Source organism: Sodiomyces alcalophilus (genome assembly GCF_042370955.1).
Source record: "Sodiomyces alcalophilus JCM 7366 unplaced genomic scaffold ACRALscaffold_4, whole genome shotgun sequence".
NCBI classification, from domain to species: Eukaryota; Fungi; Ascomycota; class Sordariomycetes; order Glomerellales; family Plectosphaerellaceae; genus Sodiomyces; species Sodiomyces alcalophilus.
In genome coordinates, this window is record NW_027263535.1 from 369,142 (window position 1) to 385,592 (window position 16,451).

Below are 16,451 nucleotides of genomic sequence, written 5' to 3' on the forward strand. Positions count from 1 at the left end.
CCATCACCAATGTCCACAGGTTGTCCGATGTCGACCCAGTTTCTCAACACATCTCAACCGGGATGACCCGGCTCGCCAGGACCCGATGAATAAGTGCTCGACGAGAATCATGGGGTCGCCCTTCTCGTGGGTGTGCTCCTGTGGCAGCCAGCCAAAGCTATCCTTGGGCAGGACCAGCACATCGCCAATCACACGGGGCTCCGGGAGCCGATCCAGCTCGTCGCCGTTGTGGGATTCGCCCGTGACTTTAGAGAAATAATCCATCATGACCTTGGTGAAGGCAAAGGGCCCGGTCGTGGACGTGACCTCTTCAAACGTGACGATGGCGGCACCCGATGATGATGACTGCTTCCTCTTGGATTCGAGCAGTTCCCGGAGGTCTCTCGTGACCTTCTCGACCAGGTTCCCGATGGCCGGGTGGCCCGGCTTTGCCAGCACGGCGTACTGGCACAGCTGCACCGAGTAAGGGGAGCCAGGCCAGATGGGCTGCTTGTGGTGGTCGTTCTCTATGCCGATGACCAGGTTGATGCCGACGTCGCGGTACCGGTCCGGAATCCATTTTGATACGGGTTGGTGCGGGTAGACGTCGATGTCGGCCCAGACGCCGCCCTCGCGGAGCAGGATTAGGTAGCGCAGAAAGTCGGCCTTGAGGATGGGGTCGTTCAGGGACAAGAAGACGTCTGTGATGGGGCTGTCGAAATTGGCCCGGACGTAGGCGTCGTTGTTGGCGTCTGTGAGCCGTTCGTAGCGCCAGTTGGGGTTGACGGCGCGCCATTGATGGGGGAATCCGACTGTGCGTTCTGTTGGGTCTTCCGAGTCGTCCTTCCAGCTTTGCCAGATTTTCTGCGGGAAGGGCTGCGAGGAGAGGGATTCCAAGTTGGGTTGCGGCTGGGCTTCTGAAGTATGAACATTATGGAGGATGTCTACGTGGGTGTCGTTATAAAACGAGTAATGCCCGGCCAGGAGGATGATGCATGTGGTCAGCGCGGCCCCTGTCAGCAGAGCGTACACGGTCTTGATCGATATTGCGGACAACCGCATGGTTATCCAGCATGAGGTCAAGTCAACAAAGCCTTGGGGTCTTGACGATTCGGCGAGAGTGAGGATGATGAGAATCAATGGTCATAAGATGAGATGCTGAGGGAGATTTCCGTGCATGGCAGGAAAGAAAGAAGCTGAAATGGAGCAGGCAAGTACGGATGGAATAAAGAATAGAAGAAGAAAAGCGATTCCTGGGCCCCTGACCGTTGAATGCCAGTGGTGGTGATAGAGCCAATGGCCTGGGATGGTTTGCCGCCGGCTTGCCCGTTGGTGCAAATAAACGGCTCCGAACCAGGTCTCCGGGACCAACTGTCACTAACAGGCCAATTATGCCGAATGGCCGAAGGAGCAATGCATCAACGGGCCGGGGCATTTGTCAGGGCGGCGCTTCTCTCCTCTTGGCTGGACAAGACCCGAGCGCCGTCCACCGACTCCCTGGAGGTCGATGATCGATATGTTAGTAGATCGCCTCTTTTTTGTCCCTCTCCCCCCTTTTTTCCTCTTTTCCAACCTCCCTATTCCGACCTGGTTGCACATTCACCACAACTAGAGCATGTGGATTTCTTCCACCTCGAACTGCCCCGTGCCATCACAAACGTTAGTCGCATCATGGCGAAACTCGCCTTGCCCTACTTTCTTCTCTGTTTTTCGCATCTCTGCTTCGCGCGTTGCTACTATCCCAACGGCCAGAGGGCGAACGGCGACTTCCCGTGCGACCCGGACGATGAAGATAGCCCATGCTGTAACGGGGGCATGGGCTGGGCCTGTCTGTCGAACAAGCTGTGCAAAGGTCCCGACGGGAACGTCATTCGAGGGTCTTGTACAGATCCGAACTGGGAGTCTCCTCACTGCCCGCAGTACTGTCTGAGTAAGTGGTCCAGAAGAGAAACTGCTTTCGCCTAGAACTGCAGACTGCAGTCAATCTAGACTATGGGATCATACCTACTGACAATCCTGCCAACCAAGGCGCAAGCACCGGCGGCACCGACCTGATATCCTGCGCCAATGTGACCGGCATCGACACCTTGCACTGCTGCGACCACACGGTCAACTGCTGCAACAGCGGCGTGGGACGCTTCGAGGTCCTTCCATCCGAGCCGGAGATCTGGGCTACGTGGAACAGGGACTCCACTCAATATGTCGTGGTGATAACCACGACGTCTTCTACGTCGACATCCGAGCAGTCTTTCACATCGACACACGAGCAGCCATCTTCCCCCCTGACGTCTGCAGCAACATCTACTCCTGCCACAGCCGGCGACGACAGGGGAAATCACAGCACTAGCACGGCCACTTCAGAAGCGTCGTCGCCAATAGGAACCGCCCCTGAAGGGTCACAATCTGCAGCCCACGTGCAGCCATCGCCAGACGATTCATCGGACGAAGGACTATCGATGGCTGCCCAGGCCGGTATCGGTGCTGGTGCCGGCGTGGGCGTCATATTAATCGCGGCAGTCATATACCTGATCTGGAAACTACGCAAGAACCAGAAGATGTTAGAGGAGAACCAGCGGGCGGTTGCTACCGCTAGTCGATGGCCAGGGGCCGGCCCCTATGCAGACCAGCCGCCAATGACCGACATTATGGCGAACCCGTGGTATTCGCCTCACTCTCGTGGTGGTTTTAAGGAGCCAGGTATACATGTTCCACAATACCAGAGACAGGAGTTAGACACGAGGACACCACAAGAGTATGGCGAGCGAGCAGAGTTGCCGGGATATACTTCATGATAATGAACATGGCGGCGCATGTATATGGAATGTAAGAACTAGATGGTCATAATCTAGAATAACTAGCGAGGTAGAGTAATGTACATATAGCTCGGGGTATCAAGACAAAGAAAAGCCAACAGACAAACTCGAGTGTTGTGTCGCGACTAGGTCGTCGCTCATGCCGAAGGCAAATCATGCCATGGGATTAGGGAATTAGGACAGAACAAAGAAAGGAGAACAAAGCAAGGCCAGTTCACGAATCCCAGGCCTCGCTCTTGGACGATGGCGATAAAACAGGGGATGGAATAGGTAAAAGTTACTTGGCCCCGTTAACATCATCCTGGGCCTCCTGGCGTACCGCGTCGGTGGCGGCATTCAGACGGCCAAACTGCCACTCGGGGAGGGTAATGCCGGTCTGCTCGTTGATGGTGGTCATGAGAGGGGGGAGCATCTGGTACAGGTTGCGCATGGTCTCGGTGCCTGTTCCCGCACCAGCGCCAGCACCACCCTCAGTAGCGGCACCGGTATTCCAGACGCTAATCTTGGGCTGCAGGCCCTGGATGGCGTTGGCATTGGCGGCGGCGAGGTCCTGGTAAGTACCCTTCTCGATCATGAGGTACTGCAGGAGACCAGCGGGGCCGCCAAAAGCCTGGGCCATCTTGCCGTAAGCCTCAGCCATGGCGGAGAGACCGTCAGCCTGCATGCGGGCAGCGACGAGGTCCGCCTCGGCCTTGATGCGTGCGGCGTAGGCGGCCGCGTCGGCCTCGTGCTGGGACTTTTCGAAACGAGCCTTGGCATCGGCCTCAATCTCGTAGGCGCGGGCATCGGCGGCCTGCTGGGCCGACTCGCGCTCAATGGTGGCCTTGACGACGTCGCGCGCGCGGAGGCGCTCCATCTCGGCAGCGGCGCGCTTGACCTCGACCTGGCGCTTGAGGTCCTCGTCGGTGGACTGCAGCTCGCGCTGGGCGGTGACGCGGGCAATCTCGACGTCGCGGTTGAAGCCGGCCTGGCGGGTGCTGAGGTGCGCCTCGGCCTCGGCGCGGTCAATGTCGCGCTGGGTCTTTTGGACGGCCGTCTCGGCGTTGATCTTGGCAATCTCGCGCTCCTGCTCGCCGCGGCGCTGGGCCTCGCCGACGTTGCCGCGCAGCTGGGCCTCCGCCACGTCGATGCGCGACTGGTTGGTGGCGCCCTCGTGGGCCTTACGCGAGAGCGACTCGAAGTAGACCGAGTTGGGGGCGTCGCGGAGCTCCTTGACGTTGGCGTTGTAGATTTTGAGGCCGAACTGGGCCAGCTCGGACTGGATGTTCTTGAAGATGCGGCGCTTGAACACCTCGCGCTCGGTGAAGATTTCCTCCATGGTCATGGACGACACGAGCACGCGCACCTCGCCCTCGATGATGCCGTTGACGATGTTCTCGACGTGCGACTGGGTGGCCTGGTCCTTGTTGCTCCCGCTCTCCACTTCGCGGTCGGCCAGGAGCATGGCGTACTTCATCAGCGAGTCGCCCTTGTCCTCGCGGACCCTCTCGTTGTCGTGGCCGTCGTCGGCGTCCGAGTTGGCGCCTCGCTGGTTGACGTCGGGACCGACGGTGAAGACGACGGGGAGGAGGAACTGGAGCTTCTCCTTGGTCATGGCTTGGAGGTTTCGGGCATAGTCGTGGGGTTGCACGCTGTCATGGTGTCAGAGGTCAGCCGGGGCTTACTTGGTCGTCGTTGGGCAGAGTTCAGACGAGGGCAGACGATCACGAGGGGTACAGGAGAACGCACCTAAATCGCATGCATCGCTGGAAAGGCCAAACCCATGCTGCTTTGGTAATCTTGACCGTTTTGACACCCATACCAGTAATGGCCAGGTACTGGTCGGGGGCGGCGATTCTGTAAGACATTTTGGCGTGTAAGTCGGTGTATTTGGTGTGTTTGGTGTGTTCAGTGTCCGGTGTGCCCGGTGGTGTAGGTATAGAACTCGGAGAGTGTCGAGTGGTAAGACGATGATAAGACCAGAGTCAAGATGTCAGAGGTCGGCGTGTTCCTTTATAGACGTGGAAAGTGAGTCGAAAACGAGGCCGTCAAAGACGGAGATGTAAGCAGAAAGATAGTTTGAGGCGGCAGGAATGAGGCCCGCAAAGAAGGTTCGTAAGAAGGTTCCTAGGAAGGTTGCTATGTGGAAGACGCCCTGTGGCTGTTTGGTGCCCCTGTCGATCTGGAAGGACGGTTTCCTTTATGATAGGCAATGATGGGATGGTTCCAACGAAGATGACGTGGATAATGGTTTCTTTTAAGCACTTGGCTTCATAATAAAAAAATGCCTTTTGTTCTCGCCATCCTCCCGTTAGGCATCTATCGCCCTGTCAGCCTTGGGAAACGAGGCGGTGTCTATGGCATTGGATTCCGAGGAGATGGTAGATTGCGGCTAGCAAGTTTCTAGAAGCTCTACAAAGTAATTACTTGGGTACGAACTAATTGTACATTGCACTGTACTATACTCTAATAGGCAATCCGCCATGACCCACCGTAACTTAATTCGGCCACCGACCTTATTTTAGTCCGGGGAATGTGGGGTAGGTATCTTTAGTTTGAGGTGGCGGTGCTGAGACCGTAGTGATCACGGGGTCTACTTTTCAATAAAGCCACTCGCCGCCTCATTGCTTATACTCTGTTGTACCAGTCACAGCCCGGCGTCGGAATGCACGTGTAAGGCGTGGCTGCTATTACCGCCCTGAATGGTTGTCTTGTGTTGACAGGCCAATCTCCGAAGGACATTGCAACAAGGTACTACCTACCTAGGTAGGTAGGATTCCACGGGATTGGCAGCATTTCCTTGTATCAGGTACGACATATTCGGCGCGTGTAGCTTCGAGAAAACGTTGATTCGCTCCAAGTCTCTAGCCGAAACATTGAATCATCAAAAAGAAGCCAAAGCTTTCTCGCTGGCCGTCGCATCGAGGTGCTCGATATGACCAATTCGGCATCCCTTCTCTAGAGAATAACATACAAAATATCACGTTGTACGTTGTAATCACCAAAACAATACCAAGTTGAGTCCATCATACAAAGTACCTAAGCTTCTGACGCACAGCCTCAGTACTTCGTACCTATGTACCTAGTTGTGTAACACAGTATCCACTACCGAGAAGAATGCCTTGCGCCTGGCCCCACCCTACTAGTACCCCCACCCCCCACTTCCCGCAGATGCTTGGCTGCCTGATAAGACATGTGACTTTTAAACCTCCCCCCTCGTCTCACGAGATCACCACGACCACGTCAATATCAACTCGGCTTTGTGGACAAGGTCTATTCAATTGACAACTTTAATTAAAGTCTCGGTTGGTTTGTATACGAATAGCCACTTCAATACTTTCGCCCCCTCCTGACTAACGACCTGACTCAGCCGTCTCGGCGCATCTTTCAACGAGGATCCAATACCTAGCAGGCCTCATTTTCCATCTCTCCTCTTAACGAGATCCGCAGAGCCTAGAGTCCTCTCTCTTGACTTGTCGTCGCAACATCCTTCGATCAACACCAAACTTCTCACCAACGGGATCACAAACCATACGACCGATAACCGCCCCTGACCGCCATCATGTCACCCCCGTACTCGGCAACCGATGCGCCTCCTCCCTCCTACTTCGAAGCAACAACAGCATCGCCATCATCATCGACAGCACCACCGCCAGCAACCCCGTTCTCAACGCAAAACCCCCTCTCCTCCTTCCTCCGCGCCGCCCACACAGCCCACGCATGCCACCTCGCCGCCCACGAATCCTCCCTCCTCGACCTCCTCACCCAATCCCTCGACTCCCACCTCTCCAACCTCCTTGCCTCCCTCTCCCCTCCCCCGGTTCAACTCACTCTGACCCTCGTCCCCTCCGCCGCCGTCGGCCCCGCCTGGACCCAAGTCGACGCCGTCGACGAACCCGGCCGCGGATCCTACTCCCGCGTCGTGAGGGTCGAAAGGGCACGCAAAGGCGACGACAACGCCTTCCTCGGCTATGGCGACAAGAAGAAATCTTCCTCCAGCGACTACGACGACGCGCCTGCGAAGAGGGAAAAGGGGTTCGACGAGTGGGGTCGCTGGGATGACGATATCGACGGCGGAAACTCGTGGGGGAAGAAGAAGGAGGACTGCTGGTGGTTCGACGACGAGGACCTCGCTGTTCGTTTGGCCCGCTACCTACTCCCTCCCTCGCCTTCGCAGCCGGCTGCCGCTGTTGCGCGGAGGGGAATGTCTCGGGGGGCTCGAGCCGATGATGATGTCCGCATGACCGCCAAGGCGGAGGAGGTTACGTTCCGACGGGAGAATGAGATGGGCATCTGGGAGAGTCTAGGTGGCTGGGGCATCGTCGTGAGGATCAAGATGCGGAGGCCCTGAATTCATACCAATACAAATGAGACGACGTCGTCCATGGTTCTCCGGGGTTTGATTTCTTTCTCGTCAGACGTGCCATGTTTTCTAGAATGTCAGACGGTTTAATAAAGTCTTAGGACTCCCAGCCCAAGCTGGAAACCCATGCCCTCCTTTTTCACCCAGCCTAGAGACCCCCTCGCCGCCGGGATCGCCCTGTATCCTACCCAAAGCGAATTCCCCTGCTAGGGTCCCACGTCCCGCTCGCATGCTGCCTGGACGCCTGCGTGTTCGTACCTACCCCGCCGCTAGGTCCGGGCGGACCAGCCGGACCAGCCGGACCAGCCGGCGTAACCCCCTGCGGCCCGCCAGCAAACCGGATGCCGACATCCGGCGTCCACATACTGGAAGCCGTTGAAGCGGGCTGCGGCTGCGGCTGCCGAGCCCCCACCGCCGGACTGGCCCACGACTGGACCGCCGCTTCCGGGGAAGTCTCGGGTGATTGTTGTCTTGGGTCGTATGTCGGAGCAGGTGCTGGGTTTGTCGCAAAGTATGAAGTCGGATGTTGCTGCTGCTGTTGTTGTCCTGACGGATAGTTGAGCGACGGGGAATGGACCGGCGTCCTGTTGCTGATAGACAGCGACCCGAGCGTCGGCATGCTGAGCTCCCTGGAGACGTAGGTTAGCATATTGACTTCACTCTTCCAGCAATCTCCGTTGGACATACTCCTCAAGACTCTTCGCATCCATCCGACGCTCCGCCGCCCACGCCCGCACCGGGTCCCGGAAATTCTGCCCCACCACCTTGCTCAGGTCGTTGTAAAACTTGCGCCCCACGTCCAGGTGGTTGACAATCTCCTTGTACTTGTAATACGCGTTGTCGAGCTTCTGCAGCGCCTGCTCCCGATCGCGGTTCCCGCTCGCCATGCTCCGCCGCTGGCTCTCAAACTCCCCGCTGATCCGCTCCACCTCGCGTACCAGCTGCTCCTGCTCCGCCGCGTCCTTCTCCACCGCCTCTAGCTCGGGCTCGTACAGCTTGTCCAGCCGGCGCTGGAAGAATTCCTCGAAATGCGCCGGGATGATTGCCGTCGTCGGGTACGTCCTTTCCAGGCGCGCCGCCTCCTTGAGGACATCGGGCTTGATGTCGTCGCCGCGGCACTTGTCCCGTAGCGCCTCGGCCCTCCTCCTGCGCCGCGACTCGAGCCGGAGGATGTCGTTGTACGCCCCGCGCAGCCGTCCTATGACTGGCCTCAGGCCTTCTGGGATCTCCACGCGCCGGCTGGACGGCACGTAGTCCATCAACATGCGATCGGACCCGGACATCAACTCCAGCAGGTCCTGCACCTGCGTGAACTTGCTCTGCACCACTTCGTCGCTGTGGATGCTGGTTTTGAAATACCCCTCGATCTCGTCGACCTGCGCCCAGAGCTGGTGACCCTGAGGGTCGCTGCGACTGTCTGGACGCGCCCACCGGTCTGTCCCGTACTTTGTGCGCAGCTTCATGTCTTCCTCTTCCTCCGCCGCCAGGATGGCCTTGCCTTCGGCGAACACGGCTTGGTCCGCCGATCGGAGCTTGTCGATGTCCGAGAAGGCCCGCTGGATTCGACCGACCGCGTCGGCTTGCCGAATCTCCTCGGCGTGGTGTATCAGGCTCGGCGGCAACCCGAGTGGTTTCTCCAGAGCCTGCAGCGACCCCGGTAGGTTGAGGGCGCCCAGCGTGGAGTGGAGCTTCTCCGTGAGGTCTTCATATGTCTGGATGACGTTCTGGTCAACGAGGCGATCGCGGCGTTGCTCGTATATGGTGATGGCGGCATGCACTGCGAAGGGAACGAGTTTCGTGAAAAGTGCCGGTCCAAACTCGGCCTTGTCGCCCATGTATTCGAATGGATTGGCGACTTGGGGAGGCACCGTGATCTTTGCCATATCCGCGCGGTCGAGAATCCTCAGCTCGGGCTTGGATGGTACGGCCTCTCCAGTCCTGTTAGCGCGAATGGACGGGGCAATAAAATGAAAAAAAAAAAAAAAAAAAAAAAAAGGACGCGGCGGAATGGATTTCACCTACGCATGTAAATCTTGTCGTTGTCCCTTTCCGCCCTCTTCAAGTCTTCTTCCACCTTCCTCTTGAGCCCTTGGAGATCCTCCAGCACGGCCTTGTTGAGGTAGCCTCCGCGATTCTCCTTCAGCCCCTCGTTGACGCAGGCGACGGCATCGGCGAGACGCGCCACCTCCTCTCCAAACTTCTTCTTCTCCAGGCAGTCACAGGCGGCCCGGTACTGGGCGGCGCCAGCGAAATGATGATGTTTGGCGCTCATGTGGTGGATCCAGGCCGAGCTGATGGCCTCGCTCTTCATCGCCGACTCGATGGCCAGGTTGTAGAGGTCGGACACGCGGGCGGCGAGCCGTGCGATGCTGGCGTCTTTGTACGTCCCGTCCATGACGGCCTTTTTCCAAAAGCACTCTTGGCACTGGGCGAGAAGGAGCTGCTTCAGAGCTTCGAGAGTGTGAATGTCCATATCCTCGGGCGGGTCCGACATTCTCAGCTCGGGCAACACCTCCTTTTGCATGTGGGCCAGAACCCCGGCGGCGCGCGAAAAGTAGGAGACGGCCGCTTTGACGCCGTCGGGCCCGCTGCGGCTCTGGGCGACGGCTAACTGGGAATACAGCGCGGCGAGATTATAGAGAATGTTGAGGAGCTCGAACTTTATGTTGTTTCGGACCATCGGCCGCTCCGTGTTGTAGCCCAAGGCGGGGTACCATGTGAACTCGGCGCCAATCTGAGGCAAGGCTGTTGGTCAGCAGAGAAATGGATTTGTTATGAAGAGGTATCGAAACACAAGAATTGGTGAAGGAGGGCAAGGGCCTCGAGGAGGGAGGTCGCACATCGATCGGAAACTTGCCGCCTATCCAGACGAGTTGGGCGGCGTAGGACTGGAGCTTCGCAATGCCACTGGCATGAGCTTCTCGCACATTGACGGCGTCTCGGCGAAGAGCATCAATGGCCTCGAGGTCCTGACGGAACATTTCCGGATGCTGATCATATTTGGTGTTGATGTACTGGCGAATGGTCGAGGAGAGGGAGATGTGGGTGGACCGGCGGAAGGGGAGGGACAGAATGTGGGAGGTTCTAAGACGGGTTGCAAGGACGTTAGTTGCCATATATCCGCAAGTGATTCTGGCCAAGGAAATTGAGAAGACGGGAGAGAAGGGAGGGGAGGAGGAGAGAGGTGGGAGAAGGAGGGGTATGATAGATAACCCACGTTGACATGGCGATGCTTCGGTCACAAGACCGACATAGCTCTGTGCTCCGTATCCAGGTTCAGAGGTAGAGCCAGGGTACAAAATCGTATAGTATGCTGACAGGAAGCTATGGCGAGGTTGTCGTCACGATAGTACGTCAGTGGTGGGAGTAGTTGTTTGTTTAGAGGCAGGCTTGATTGGGACCGCAAGTCCTCTATTCCGACCAGCAAAGCTCGCTCGTCTTACGTCATCACATCCAAAGGTACAAGTTGAGTCGAGTTGTTGGACGCGGGGCACAAGTACAGTGATGAGACAAAACTGTCGAGCCACTGCCCCACATCATAATGTACTGGAAAGACCGCCCACCAACACCATAAATTCAAATACAAATAACTTGACAAATTTCTCTTTAAAAAATCGGAGAAATATGTATTATATAGGCAAATAGTTATAATACTAAATATCAGGTTGTATCAGTTTTAGTACTTGGTGTACCACCTCCCCGCCGCGATACGTGGTGGTGTTGAAAATATAAAGTCGCGTTGGTACGCGCGGATGGGGCAAAGTGGCTCGACAGTTCTGTCGACTTTAGTATACTTTGAACTACCAGATGTAACGCCTGTTTTATACTTACGAATAAGGCGCGTTATTCCGACTATACTATTTAGTTATTCCGACTACAGTTCTAATCAGGACGACGACGACGACGACGACGACGACGACGACGACGAAGACGACGACGAAGACGATGACGACAATAAAGAAGAAAGAAGAAAGGAGTTACTGCTACTACTACTACTATTAGCTTCGCTTGAATAAACAACCTATCCGTTATTAAGTCCAAGTAATCGAATTAGTCCAACTTAATATAGAGACGTTAGAGTGGTTTATAACCATAGTTCCGAAGGGTCTATGTTATATATATTAAAAATATAGTCGGAATAACTAAGTGGTATAGTCAGACTAACAGGCCTCTAAATATATTTTAGTTATACGCTGTTTGCGACAACTGCCTATGCGACACGACCACCACTGCTACCTAGGGAAAAAAATCCAAGCTGGCTGAGATAACCTACTCCCAGAAAGGTAGTTTGTAATTTTCCAGAACCCGAAGAAGCGATTCCCCGTGGTCTCCTCCCATCGTATCCCATTCTGGCCGTAACTCCCAGTCACTGTCCCAGTCACCTTCCACCGCCCAGCCATTTTGGATCGCCAACTCATATTGTGCCTCATAGTCACCTGAGATGTCATAGTCCAGATGTATCTCCCAGTCCTGGTCTATGAGATGGGGCCTGGGGCTTTCCCATTCGCGCGTTTTCCATGATGGAGATCGACTGGTTTTGCGTTGCTCGATTATACTGATCGAGCAAAAACTCCTATTAAACACCTCGTCGAAGTCGTGGAGACGACGTAGTTCGCCGGGAGTCGGAAAGCTTGGCACCCACTCGACGTCTTTCAAGCGACTCGCGAATATTGACACCCCGCGTACTATCGGAACAGAGGCGGGAATCCGTATTTCGGGCAGCCGTGTACTTTGGGGCAAAGCATAAAGTCTGTCGTCGTCGAAGAAAACCCAGGCACGTTGGCGCAAATTTCGCACATAGTCTCCGCCGCAGTCTAGCCCGCAATGGTGTCCCGAAAACACTCCCTTCTTAGGTATCTGTGCGACAAGAGTGCGCGGGAGCCCTGGGGCCCTCAGCCAGTCGTCCAGCGAGAAGTCGTCAGACGTCCACGGGCAGGCGGCTCGGTCTGTAAAGTATCGGTCCCCTTGTATTTCCGAGGCATGTGCTAGACGATCAAGGAAACCCTCCCAATCAGACTCGGTCATTGACATGATACACTCATTGTTGGCTTGGGAACGCTTTTTCGGCAGGTTAAGCACTGCCGTGATAAGATCAAGACCATGTGAAGCAAGCCTGAAGGGAAGCTCCACCCTGTGATGGCCCCAATCGTCGGCATAGGCGTAGGGGTCGAAGAACACGGAATCCGGATAGCATAGGTCCGACGGTCTTGTAGGGTGAAACTCGGCTGAGAAGTGTGCGCACACAGCGCCATAAATGGACGAGACATAGTCGAAGACACATTGCCGGGCCTCAGTCTGGCAAGGCGACGTCGTGCGGCGGCGCGCAAAGGCAGCCCCCAGGGGCTTACCGAATTTGCAGATTAGCTCATATTCGATAAAGGCTCGCCTCAGGCGGATGCTCTCGGCGGGGTTCAGGCGACTTAACTTGAGAGCGGCTGCGACTCGCCTTGGGGCTGTGGCGGGCGTATTGGGCGATGGCACGTAAAGATATTCGCGAGGAGGAAATAGGGAAGTGGCCTTGGAAACGAAATCGGCCATGTAATAGTCGAGCCGTTCGCATAGACGGGTTAACGCTAAGAATTCCGCCTTGTTCTGTGGCTCGAACGGATTGGGGAACTGACGGCTAGCCCATTGTTTGAAGTGACGGAGCCTCACCTTTAGAGGAGGATAGCCCAAGGGAGGAGGACCGTCGGGCCTAGGGAAGTGAATAAGAGTTAGCGCGTCGTTGAGAAGCTGCCCCGGTAGTTGCTGTCTCATGAAGGCATTGTTGATGATGGTCCTGTGGCGGAATGCCACAGGCGAGGCGAGATAGAGTGGCTTCAGGTCTTTGGGCGAGTCAACGTTCAAGCAAACGTTGATGAGGAGCTCCAGCGGCAAATTCTGAAGGTGATCCATGGCTTGGAGGCTCTCTGTGAATACAGTCAGTGAGTAGATGTGGTAGTAGACGTGTGGTAATCGGTAAAGTTGGGAATGATTAATGCTGACTGACGCATGTTGACTGGGGAGTGCGTCGCTATTTATAAGGGTAATAGTAGATAGTCGTAGGTTCGTTGGCGCCCGAGGTAAGAAATAACCTTTACACCTCTGGGATTCTAGAGTTTGCCTACTTGCTACTTACCTATTCAGGGGGCGAGGATGAATTCAATCATAAGCCACTTTATAAATTCTTGAACAGAAAAATAAGGCCCGTTATTCCGACTATACCAGTTAGTTATCTTATCAGACTATAGTTTAGATATATATACATATATATATATATATATAGACCCTTCGGAACTATAGTCGTAAGCTATTCGAAGTTCTTAACTTTATATTATGATTGATTCGATTACTTGGACGTAATTAACGGATATCTTGTTTATTCGATCGAAGCTAATAGTAGCAGTAGTAATAACTCCTTTCTTCTTTATCTTCGTCTTCGTTGTTGTCGTCGTCATCTTCGTTATCATCGTCGTCGTCTTCGTCTGCATCCTGATTCATGTTAGAACTATAGTCGGAATAACTATATAGTATAGTCGGAATAACGCGCCTCCAGAAACATTATGCTCACGCCATAGAAGGCCCCGTTTGGCAATCTTATTAAACCACAGCAACACGATGCGAGAAGACGGGTTGAAAAGCATTGAAACTTTTTAACATGGCTATTGAGCCGAAAACCTTCTGAAAAACAGACCAAGGGCCTACTGCCATTGCGTCAACTTGAGGTATAACACGGATACACATTCAATCCTCAACGCTGGCTCCTGGCTGGCATGCTTCGCGTCCTGCCCAATATGAACGCCCAAACTCCGCCCAGGTGCCAATGGTTCCGATACATATACAAATGGGCACAAGCCACAAGGTATGCCGCATCGACACCGAGACCCCGCAAGCCCTGCTAGCCGTAAAAGAGGTCGTGCCTACTCGGTTGCAGCAGGAGTGTCGTACTCCGTGCTCCCAGAGGACAAGCCTGCCGCTAGGGGAGATTGCGGAATCGTCGGCGATTCGGATAGCTCATTCGCCGGAGTCGACCACCCCAGCCCCGACCCGTCGGTACCGTCCTGGAAATTCCAGACGTAATAGCCAATCTCGGTGCCAAGCACGAGCAGATTGTCGTCTCCGTCGAGGCCTCCGCCCTCGAGCGTCCGCCGCTGCCACCGCTCACCGAAAATCTCGAGACGGCGCCTCCTCCGCCCGTCGTCCACGCGCCGCTTCTTCCCGCCAATCGGAGCGAACGCGACCGCCCGGTACGGCGACGAGTTGTCGGCGCGGGACGCCTGCCGGTAGGAATAGAAGACGTTGTTCCAGAAGAAGACCGACTCGTCCCATTCCAACCGGCGACGATTGTGGCCCGGCCCGGTGAGGGAGCTGTCGGGGTGCTCCGGGACGAGGCAGAAGCCGAAGCGCTTCGTCAGGACGTTGAACCGCGCCATGACGACGCTGGTGGTTTCTAGCCACGTCAGGCAGAGGGCGACGCCGCCGTGGGAGTCCATGGCGCGGCAGAGGGGTTTCAGGCGCACCGGCTCCTCTTGCGTGCCGTCGAAGAAGTAGCGGGTATGGTAAGACCGTACCAAGGTCCGGTCGTTGTACTCGCTCACGGATACCTGTAAGAAGGCGCGACCTTCTTCGGGGAGTCCTGATCAAAGTGTTAGCATGAGGAAAGTAAAGTAACGGGGAGAGGGGGGAAGAAGAAAAAAACTCACCAGGCCCGGCGCACATGTAAACCAAAAAGAAGATGTCGGGGTTCCAGGGATGAAAGATGAAGCCAACGTCGTGGGCGCAGTTAGGGTCCGCGGTCAGCTTGGTCGCCGAGGGGTCGGGGCGTGGCAGATGGACGGGCAAAAGATTTTCCCCCCAGCGCCACAGATATGGACGACGGCGATATTCAAACGGCAGCGGTTCGGGCAGTGAGTCGTCACCGAGTTGGAAGACGGTAAAGCCGACGGTGGTCTCGGATGCGTAGAGGTACATGAGATTGGAAGGGATGGTGATTTTGCGGAACTCGCGGAGCTCAATGTGGTAGATGACTCTAAGAAAAGAAAAGGACCAAAAGTTAGCTGAATGGAACGGAAATGGAATGGTCGAGGAAAAAGGAGGGGGAAAGGGGAGGTCATACAGAACGTTGTTCCGCGCATCTCCAAAAACGAGCAACTTGTCGGTCACGGCGACGAGCACCAACTCCCAGCCGTGAAGGCGGGCTTCCGGCGACGAGACCAGGCGCCTCTGTCGCTTCACGAGGTCGTCGAGAATGACGCAACAACCATCCAATTGACGTGCCACCTTCCCATGGCTATAGTGAACGGGAAACAGTCGCGAGTTGAGGACGAAAGACCGGGCCTGCGGTATGTGCTGGGGGGGATGCGGAAGCCGCAACACGCCGTTCGGGTGGGAGATGGGGTCGGGCACCAGTTCGGGGGAGTCGAGTCTCGTGGCGTCGAATTCCGGGGCCAGGGTGGTGACGTACCTGCCCCTCTGGTGGCGGATGTAGCGGCGGGCCGCCCTTCGGAACAGGGACCAGCAGTTGGGCGGCTGGATGGGGGCAAAGGTCTCGATGAGGCCCGGGAAGAAATATCGCACAAAGCCGGTCACGACGTAGTCGCTGGTCCACACGGCGCGCCAGTGCTTGGACACGCGGACGCAGGAGAAGATGTCGCGGAAGCTCAGGTAGGTGGCAATCTGTGCGACGAGTTCCTGGGGCAGCTGGACGAGGCTGGCGAGCCCGTGGCCGTGGGGCTTGGCCTCGACCAGTTCGCGGAGGTGCATCAGCTCCCAGGGCCCGAGGGCGTCGACGAGGTTGACGAGGGCGGCTTTGCGGCGTTGCATGTCGGGTGCGCCGTTGGGGTGGGTGAGTTGTAGGAACTCTTCGGCGAGCGAAGAGGCCGACGACGCCTCGGACATGGACATGGGGCGATCCATTGCGTGTCGGGTTTGTCGAGTCGGTGTAGTGGTCGACGGTCGACGGTCAAGGATGATCGTATTTTGTGATTTCCAACAAGGCGGATGGAAAGCCGGGACAAGTAGACCCCGGAGGTAGTCCCTGGAGGTGATTCGCTTTGACGGGATGGGCCATTCGTGGAATCATGGAATCGTGGAATCCACGGCTTCAGGTGAACCGGGTACTGGAGAGTGCAATCATGACCGTGACAACGGCGTGGATCGTAAGGAAGAGTTGTCGCTAGAACGGGTTTCCGAGATCATTCAGCGTCGGGGACGAAAGAGGCGCTGTAGATGGAGGGTCGACTCATGTCTGTCGAGGGGAAGGATGAACCGATGCCCAAGAGAAGGCTGACTGACGAGATCGGATGTTGCGCTGATTGCATGCGGGCGGGCCATGCGGT

At 56.0% G+C, this 16,451-nt stretch overlaps 8 protein-coding genes across 8 annotated transcripts; 3 read left to right on the forward strand and 5 right to left on the reverse strand.

Annotated features, from left to right (window-relative positions):
- Window positions 1-3: 3 nt before the first annotated feature.
- Window positions 4-1,041, reverse strand: ACRALDRAFT_2105608 (glycosyltransferase family 32 protein; the record flags this gene model as incomplete). Its single annotated transcript, XM_071023254.1, has 1 exon — window positions 4-1,041. One exon carries the CDS (start codon window positions 1,039-1,041, stop codon window positions 4-6), a length of 1,038 nt encoding a protein of 345 aa, XP_070874410.1.
- Window positions 1,042-1,562: 521 nt separating this feature from the next.
- On the forward strand, window positions 1,563-2,771 carry ACRALDRAFT_1082359 (uncharacterized protein; the record flags this gene model as incomplete). Its single annotated transcript, XM_071019298.1, has 2 exons — window positions 1,563-1,909; window positions 1,969-2,771. Exons 1-2 carry the CDS (start codon window positions 1,651-1,653, stop codon window positions 2,769-2,771), a joined length of 1,062 nt encoding a protein of 353 aa, XP_070874411.1. The 5' UTR covers window positions 1,563-1,650.
- A 298-nt stretch (window positions 2,772-3,069) lies between these two features.
- On the reverse strand, window positions 3,070-4,639 carry ACRALDRAFT_2041764 (uncharacterized protein; the record flags this gene model as incomplete). The annotated part of the gene is made up of 2 exons (XM_071021183.1): window positions 3,070-4,423; window positions 4,521-4,639. 2 exons carry the CDS (start codon window positions 4,637-4,639, stop codon window positions 3,070-3,072), a joined length of 1,473 nt encoding a protein of 490 aa, XP_070874412.1.
- A 665-nt stretch (window positions 4,640-5,304) lies between these two features.
- On the forward strand, window positions 5,305-5,733 carry ACRALDRAFT_211369 (uncharacterized protein; the record flags this gene model as incomplete). The annotated part of the gene is made up of 5 exons (XM_071023643.1): window positions 5,305-5,311; window positions 5,419-5,442; window positions 5,495-5,522; window positions 5,581-5,631; window positions 5,664-5,733. The coding sequence occupies 5 exons, from the start codon at window positions 5,305-5,307 to the stop codon at window positions 5,731-5,733; spliced, it is 180 nt and encodes a 59-aa protein (XP_070874413.1).
- Window positions 5,734-6,333: 600 nt separating this feature from the next.
- ACRALDRAFT_1071316 (uncharacterized protein) lies at window positions 6,334-7,122 on the forward strand (the record flags this gene model as incomplete). The annotated part of the gene is made up of 1 exon (XM_071017852.1): window positions 6,334-7,122. The coding sequence occupies one exon, from the start codon at window positions 6,334-6,336 to the stop codon at window positions 7,120-7,122; it is 789 nt and encodes a 262-aa protein (XP_070874414.1).
- A 196-nt stretch (window positions 7,123-7,318) lies between these two features.
- ACRALDRAFT_2041765 (uncharacterized protein) lies at window positions 7,319-10,250 on the reverse strand (the record flags this gene model as incomplete). Its single annotated transcript, XM_071021184.1, has 4 exons — window positions 7,319-7,763; window positions 7,822-9,064; window positions 9,157-9,868; window positions 9,975-10,250. The coding sequence occupies 4 exons, from the start codon at window positions 10,248-10,250 to the stop codon at window positions 7,319-7,321; spliced, it is 2,676 nt and encodes an 891-aa protein (XP_070874415.1).
- Window positions 10,251-11,208: 958 nt separating this feature from the next.
- ACRALDRAFT_1071314 (uncharacterized protein) lies at window positions 11,209-13,029 on the reverse strand (the record flags this gene model as incomplete). Its single annotated transcript, XM_071017851.1, has 3 exons — window positions 11,209-11,241; window positions 11,620-11,625; window positions 11,821-13,029. The coding sequence occupies 3 exons, from the start codon at window positions 13,027-13,029 to the stop codon at window positions 11,209-11,211; spliced, it is 1,248 nt and encodes a 415-aa protein (XP_070874416.1).
- Window positions 13,030-13,618: 589 nt separating this feature from the next.
- On the reverse strand, window positions 13,619-16,436 carry ACRALDRAFT_2047680 (uncharacterized protein). Its single transcript, XM_071021537.1, has 3 exons — window positions 15,230-16,436; window positions 14,817-15,142; window positions 13,619-14,749 (listed from the first exon to the last, which is right to left on the reverse strand). Exons 1-3 carry the CDS (start codon window positions 16,027-16,029, stop codon window positions 14,034-14,036), a joined length of 1,842 nt encoding a protein of 613 aa, XP_070874417.1. The 5' UTR covers window positions 16,030-16,436; the 3' UTR covers window positions 13,619-14,033.
- Window positions 16,437-16,451: the final 15 nt, after the last annotated feature.

Bases quoted from the DNA above. Each gene is read 5' to 3' on its own strand.
- ACRALDRAFT_2047680 (XM_071021537.1), bottom strand. From the start codon at position 16,029: ATGGATCGCCCCATGTCCATGTCCGAGGCGTCGTCGGCCTCTTCGCTC. The intron at 15,143-15,229 runs GTATGACCTCCC...TTCTTTTCTTAG, and splicing joins GATGCGCGGAACAACGTTCT to AGTCATCTACCACATTGAGC. The intron at 14,750-14,816 runs GTGAGTTTTTTT...CACTTTGATCAG, and splicing joins TTACATGTGCGCCGGGCCTG to GACTCCCCGAAGAAGGTCGC.